Below are 6,344 nucleotides of genomic sequence, written 5' to 3' on the forward strand. Positions count from 1 at the left end.
AAACCTGTCCACCACGAGTGACCTTGCTGGTATTTGAATACTGGTGGCAGGCTTCCAGCATCACAGCAACACACAAGCCCCCACAGTATGACAAACTGACAGATGTGTGGGCCTTCTGAAAGGCCATAGTCATTGAAAATTCTATGCAGTACAGTTCTTCTCTGACACACATGTGTTTGCCATGAGTGGGAATCAACTTGATGACGATTGGTTTCAACTGGTTATGGCCCCCTAGTGGAGGGCTGCCCACTCCAACCCAGTAACCCTTCACAGGCAACAGCTGATGGCCCAAAGCTTGCTAAGCCATGCCCGGCTGGCCGGCTGGGGGCACATGGGCCAGCTGCACCACCTTGCTGCCCTGCTCCAGCGGAGCCAGACCCAGGGCACCACTGGGCAGCCAGAGGATTAGGACCAGCCCATCTTCTACCTTCTCTTGATTTTCCCCTACCCACCCCCGGGCCTATGCAGACAGGAGGTTCCAAGGGGTGGGGCTGCCACATCTCTGCCTAGAACCGAGACCCCCAGATTACAGAACCACTCCACTCAGAGGCCACTTACAGAGCCACAGGTCCAAGCACCACATTTTATGGATGGGGAAACTGAGGCCCAGGGAGGGACAGTGACGACCCCAAGAACACACAGCATCAGGACTTGAACCCAGGTCCCCTGTTTTTCAGGTCAGAACTCTTTGCATGCCACCTGCTGCCCAAGCTGTGTTCAGGTGACCTACCGAGGGACAGATGGCAAGGAGATGCCTTGCCCACTTAGCTGGTGGGTGGGTGAGGGGGTGTGAGTACCCTGGACTCCTGGGAGGCCCCAGACAATCTGCCTGCCTATGAGTGGGGCTACTTGAATGAAATAGCTGCCTTCACATCTGACTCTGCCCACCCCCTCCCTGGGCTGCTACTCCTGCCTCAGGCCACACCCCCATCCCTTCCTTCACACCTCCCCCCCACCACAGCACTGTCCTCTTCCTCATCTCCCCTACAATTCCTTCTCCCAAACTCGCCTCTGCCAGAAGGCCTTGCTGGCTGACCCGCTCCAGGCACTCTGGGACCCCAGGGAGCAATACCAACCTGGACCTGTGAGGGTGTGAAGGTGTATGTGCAAGTGTGCCTTGTCTGCCCCCCACCAGGTCATCAGCTACCCGAGGAGGGACGTGACTTTCCCTTGTCTTGGTACTTCCAGGCTCAGAAGTGGTCCTCAGAGTGCCCCCACCCCCATGGGGATAGCTGGGTGATGCTGGGCACAGACCCCAGAGCCGTAGGTCCCAGAGAGTCAGAGCTGGCAGGACTTGTGGGCCCCACACACCTCAGGGCGGGAGCAGGTTGAAAGATGGCTCCAAGGCCAAACACATCTGGGACACCCTTTGTTAATACAAGAAGACCAGCTTCTAAATGCGGGCCTTCTCAGAGGCTTTACTGTGTGGAGGGACACTGACTCTCCAGGAGGGGCCAGAGTGCCCTCACACCAAACTCAAGAGACCACAGAATCCACTCACGGAGCCAGGAACACGCCCTGGGAAATGCTGGTTGACTCAACTCACAAGGGGGGACCTGAGGTCCGTGGGTCAGAAGGGACCTGCCTGAAATGGGGCCCACCGCCTGTCATATGGCACCGTGGTGCAAATTAGAAAAAGGTGCCCCTTCCATCTGTGGTGAAATTAACCCCAGTACATTGCTTTTATTAGAACAAGACCCTTTGCTGCCATCTGCTGGAGACGTCTCAGAGTAAATACACCATCTACAATGTCTGGGAATGGCATACCCCCCTCCCTTAGATGTGGTGCTCTTGTCCAGTCCATAACCTGTCCGACCATGCAGGGTAGCCCTGGGCCCCAAGTCACACTATCTCAGCCAGCCCATCACTCTCTTTCTGCCTGCAGGATTCTGAGGTGAACTCACCCCTCAGCCTCATCCAGGATACACCTTCCTAAACTCCTTGGAGGCAGACAGGGATGCTGGGGGCTTCATCTCTGTGCACTTCCCCCCCATTACCTAGCCCATGCAGACTCAAATGACTGACCCCTAACACACTGTATAACTGTTTATGCACCGAGAGAGCTGACCAGGGACCAGGGACAAGGATCCAGCCCCAGCCCAGGCTCTGACTTGCTGTGCGTTGGTGGGAGAGTCCCGAGCCCTCTTGGTGCTCTTTTGTAAAATGAGGCAGTTGAGCATGATCACCTCCAGGGGCCCAGAGCTCTGAACAGATAGTGACCATCCCCCGCCGTGGAATTCTGAGGCAGGCCAGAGGTCATCCCTGATTGCAGATAGAAAGACAGCCAAGAACACAGCAGAATACAACCTGGATTTTTGTTTTTTTTATTAGACTAGGAAATATAATTTATTTCATAAAAATTAATTTTGTTACAATAGGAATGCTAAACGTTATTTACAGGTTGTAGTTTACAGAATAAACAGAGGTGGGATTGGGGGTCATCCCTGGAGCCCTGCACCCCCCGGACATATAACCATGCCCACAGCCCAGGCAGGGGTCCAGCCCTTTGCCCCCAGGAGAGCTTCTTTCTACACCCAAGCTCCTGGTCACCTCCCCTCACGGGCCAGCTAAGGGACCTGGTTCAGCTGCCTGGAGCTGGGGGGAGGGGGCCAGAGGGTGTGGATCGTCCAAGAGATGCGGAGGGTCCCCCACATCCTTGAGGGGACTCCTGCTGCAGAGTTCTGGTGCTTGGGGCACTGCAAGAGGGGGAGGAGGAGGGAGAGGCACGTAGAAGATACACTGACTGACCCTGTGGACTCAGAGGGCAGGACACAGGTGCACCAACCTCCAGGCGCCCTAACCGGGGATGCACACACCCCACGCATGTGGGAACATGCACACGTTCCCGGAGGTGCACCCTGATATGCCCACGAGACAAGCACACACACACAGAGCAGCGCACACACACACACACACACACACAAATGCATGTGCAAACATACTCCAGAGATGAGAGAGACCGAAATACGTCTTCAACGGCATCTAATGGGCAGTTCTCAAGGCCCAGGTAGGTGCACATGAGGGGCTGACTCTCAGGTCTGAGTTAAGAGGAGAAACTGCTAATCCCCCCACTGAGGCAGGCAGCCTGGGGACATAGTCCCAGCAGCTTGGCAGATTGATGGAGCCAGAAAACCTTTCTGGGCTTTTCCTATAAAGTTGGACCGTTTGAACCCTCCCAGGAGGCTCCAGCCAATTGGTTCTGTGCTCCAGGCCCTGGTACACAATTTCTGGAAATCAGACTGGAAATGGAGCATGGCTGATCGGCCAGGCCTCACCATCCCCAAGAGCTCTTGTCTAAGTGGGGTTGGGGAGAGCAGGGCTATGGCAGGCCATGGTCAACTTTTTTGGGGGGAGCCTATTCGGGTTCCCTTCAGAAGCCAAGAATCACAGTGTATCAGAACCCAAGAGGGGCTCAGATAGCAGCCACAGGGCCTCCTCGTATAAAAAGGAAACTGAGGCGCAGAGAAGGCAGTGACATGCCCAAGGTCACACAGCGGTTTAATTAATGGAAAAGCTGGACTCAATCCCAGTCTTTGGACTCTAAGACTGCATATGGGCATCTTTAGAGGTGGGTGACAGGAATGGCACCAGTAAAGCTCCTCCCACTGTGCCCCAACACCCTACTCACCGAGGCCCACAACACTTGGGTAGTGACCAGAGGCCAAGCCCATGGGGCGGGCAGTTCTGGCAGGGAAGGTGTGCTGCCTTTGTCCAAGGCGGTGCCCATACAGGCACTGGGACAAAAGGCCTTGTTCTTGGCCTCAGGAGCCCAGACATGTCCCAGCCCCGGTGTAGGCCTGGCCCTTCCAGCGGCCCTGATAGAAGGAATCCTCCCTTGAACCTCCTGGCAGGTTGCCCTCAGCCAGCTCCCACTCTCAGGGCTAGGTGGGTGGTGAGAACCCCCATAAACATGCAAGCCCACGGCAGGAAAGCCAGGCCAGGACGCTGGCTGGGACCACGGCTTTAAACCTGCCCTCCTCTCAGGAGCAGACTTTCAAAGGCAGGATGTGCCCAGGCTGGTCCCACAAGCGGCTCAGGGACCTGCTGGCATGCCCGGGGGTCAGCTCGCAGAGCTGCTGGGGAGCTGGCACTCGCCTTGCCCTGAGTCCTCTGTACCAGCTGCAGATCCTGGTCCAGCTATTGCCCCTGACAATGGACGGGGGCTCACCCCTCCACACACACTTTGGACCCTGCTGGCCTCTCGGAACATTCTGAAACAGGCTGGTTGGGTTGCCAGCCAGCCCTTTCACTCTGGCAACCCCGCCCCATTCGGAAAGTTACTTCAAGATCTCCCAGACTGGGAGGGCGAGAAGAGGATTAAAGGGAAGTGCCCATGGAGATCAGAGCAGGGAAAACAGTCCTCCACCCTTCCTCCTCCACTCCCAGGCTATAAACTCTGCTGGGCCACCCACCTCTCAGCTCCCACGCCGCAGGGATGGCTGCTCATTCGTTCCTCAGGGCCAACCTGAGTCCCAGAAGCTCAGGCTTCTGTGGCTAGAGGGTCTCCTCCATCCCTCCCGGCCCCCTACATCCATCCCTCCTATTTTACAGAAAGAAACTAAGACCCAAGAGGGGAGGAGGAGTCCAGATTCCTGAGCATCAGAAAACTGTTTTAACCTCCTAACTCACCTGATCTAGAGGTTGCTGGGTCGGGGAGGGTTCCTGGCTCCCTATGGAGATACCCTAGGAGAGAGGTGTCCATGAAGATCCCCTCATTTCCTGTCTCGCTCGAGCCCCACCTCTGGGCCACAGGAGCAGCCATCAGGCCATGGCCTTGGAAACATTCTCGCTGGCTCAGAGCTAACCTGGCCCACTCACATCTTCCACTGCAGTGCTTAACCTGGGTTCCCTGGGGCCCTGGTGTCCCCAGAGGAGCCTGAGGGCATCTGCCTGGGGCTGCGGGAGGAAGGACCCCACCTCGTTTGTTTCACAGATTCAGAGTTGGCTTAAGATTTCAGAGGGAAACATGGTATTAAGCTAAAACCTAGTCTGACCTATTCCTTATAGAACTGGGGAAACTGAGACCTGGCCAGAATTTAGTACAAGACGGACTTGTTAGTAGCAATGTGTTCCCTATTCAGTTTCTCTCTCCCGACACACACACACACTCACTCACTCTTGGCCAGAACCACGTGCATGCCCACTCTCATCCACTCAAGAAAAGGGTTTTCTATTTTTTTTTGTGTGTTGTTTTTCATTTGCTTTTTTCTTAAAAAGGACTTATCCAATATCTGGATAATAAATCATTTGCGTTTCCTAAGAAACTGGGTTTTTCTTTTCCCTTGTGGTTTGGTGTTTTTCTTCTTCTTTGAGCCTTACTAGCAGTCTGAAGCTTGCTTTCTTTTTTTCCTTTTGGACAGGAGAAAGCCATTCGTCTGAATTGTACTCGACTCTCGAAAGACTAAAATGGTGTGACAGGAGAAGGGCGCTCAGGGAGGAGGGGGAAATTAGCAACCGAGGAAGAAAATAGAGTGAAATGAAAACCTGTGCCCAGAAGTCCCAGGGTGGAGGCCAGGGGTAGAAGGATGACCTTTCCCTCCCTCCCTGCCACCAGAGGCCTCCGTCCCATCCCCTGTCCCTGCATGCAGGGCTGAGGCCAAAGGGAGCCAGCTGGGGATGAGAAGGAACCTGGGTCCTCAGACAACAGAGTACATGGATTTTCTAAGGCTAGTTGTGGTCAGGGGCTGGGGCAAGGGGAAGAGGAGAGGAGCTGCTCCGGCTGGGAGCTGGGGGCAGCAGAGGCTGAATGCCCCCACAGGGAGGCTGCCCCGGGCCTCCCTGCACTCGCCTCCTGCTGGTCCCACCAGCCCACGTCCAGGGGCGGCTCAGCAGTCCCCGTCGGTGGCCATGGCCACCAGCATCTCACTCTTGCCCATCTCCTCCAAGGCACTCGCCAGGCTATTGAGGTCCCCATCGTCCTGCTGCAGAGCTTCCCAGAGGTCCAGGATCACGCCCGTAGGGCTTGCTTTGGTGGCAAAGTAGTTCAGGTACCTGGCAGAGGGAGAAAGATTGGGCTTCTTGAACACCCAGCACCTCTCAGGAGCCTGGAGGTGGAGGGAGCTCTGGAAGGTGGGAAGACTCTGGATTCTAGGGTCCCACAGTCCTGGGTCTCAGTCCTGACTCTACTGCTTCCAGGCTGTGTGGCCCTAGGCAAGGCACTGCACCTCTCTGACCCTCAGTCACCTCCTCTCTAGGATGGGAATGATCCCTCTCACCCTGCAGACATATGAAGTAAGGGTCTAGCCCGCCCTGACAGGGAACACAACAGAGAGTCCCTGATGGAGCAGGAGAAAGGTGGGGTGTAGAACTCAAATTCTAGTAAGAAGACCAGACTTAATGGTCTG

At 55.6% G+C, this 6,344-nt stretch overlaps 1 protein-coding gene across 2 annotated transcripts in view; it reads right to left on the reverse strand.

Annotated features, from left to right (window-relative positions):
- Window positions 1–5,183: 5,183 nt before the first annotated feature.
- Window positions 5,184–6,344, reverse strand: part of UNC5B (unc-5 netrin receptor B) — a 93,410-nt gene continuing 92,249 nt past the window's right edge. The window contains exon 17 of one of the 2 annotated variants that reach the window (XM_004383259.1): window positions 5,184–5,991. In XM_004383259.1, coding sequence (XP_004383316.1) covers window positions 5,826–5,991 — 166 coding nt within the window. In that variant the 3' untranslated portion in view covers window positions 5,184–5,825. The remainder of the gene's footprint in view (window positions 5,992–6,344) is intronic. The other variant, XM_004383260.2, reaches the window with a different exon arrangement.

Source organism: Trichechus manatus, unplaced genomic scaffold (genome assembly GCF_000243295.1).
Source record: "Trichechus manatus latirostris isolate Lorelei unplaced genomic scaffold, TriManLat1.0 scaffold00106, whole genome shotgun sequence".
NCBI classification, from domain to species: domain Eukaryota; kingdom Metazoa; phylum Chordata; class Mammalia; order Sirenia; family Trichechidae; genus Trichechus; species Trichechus manatus.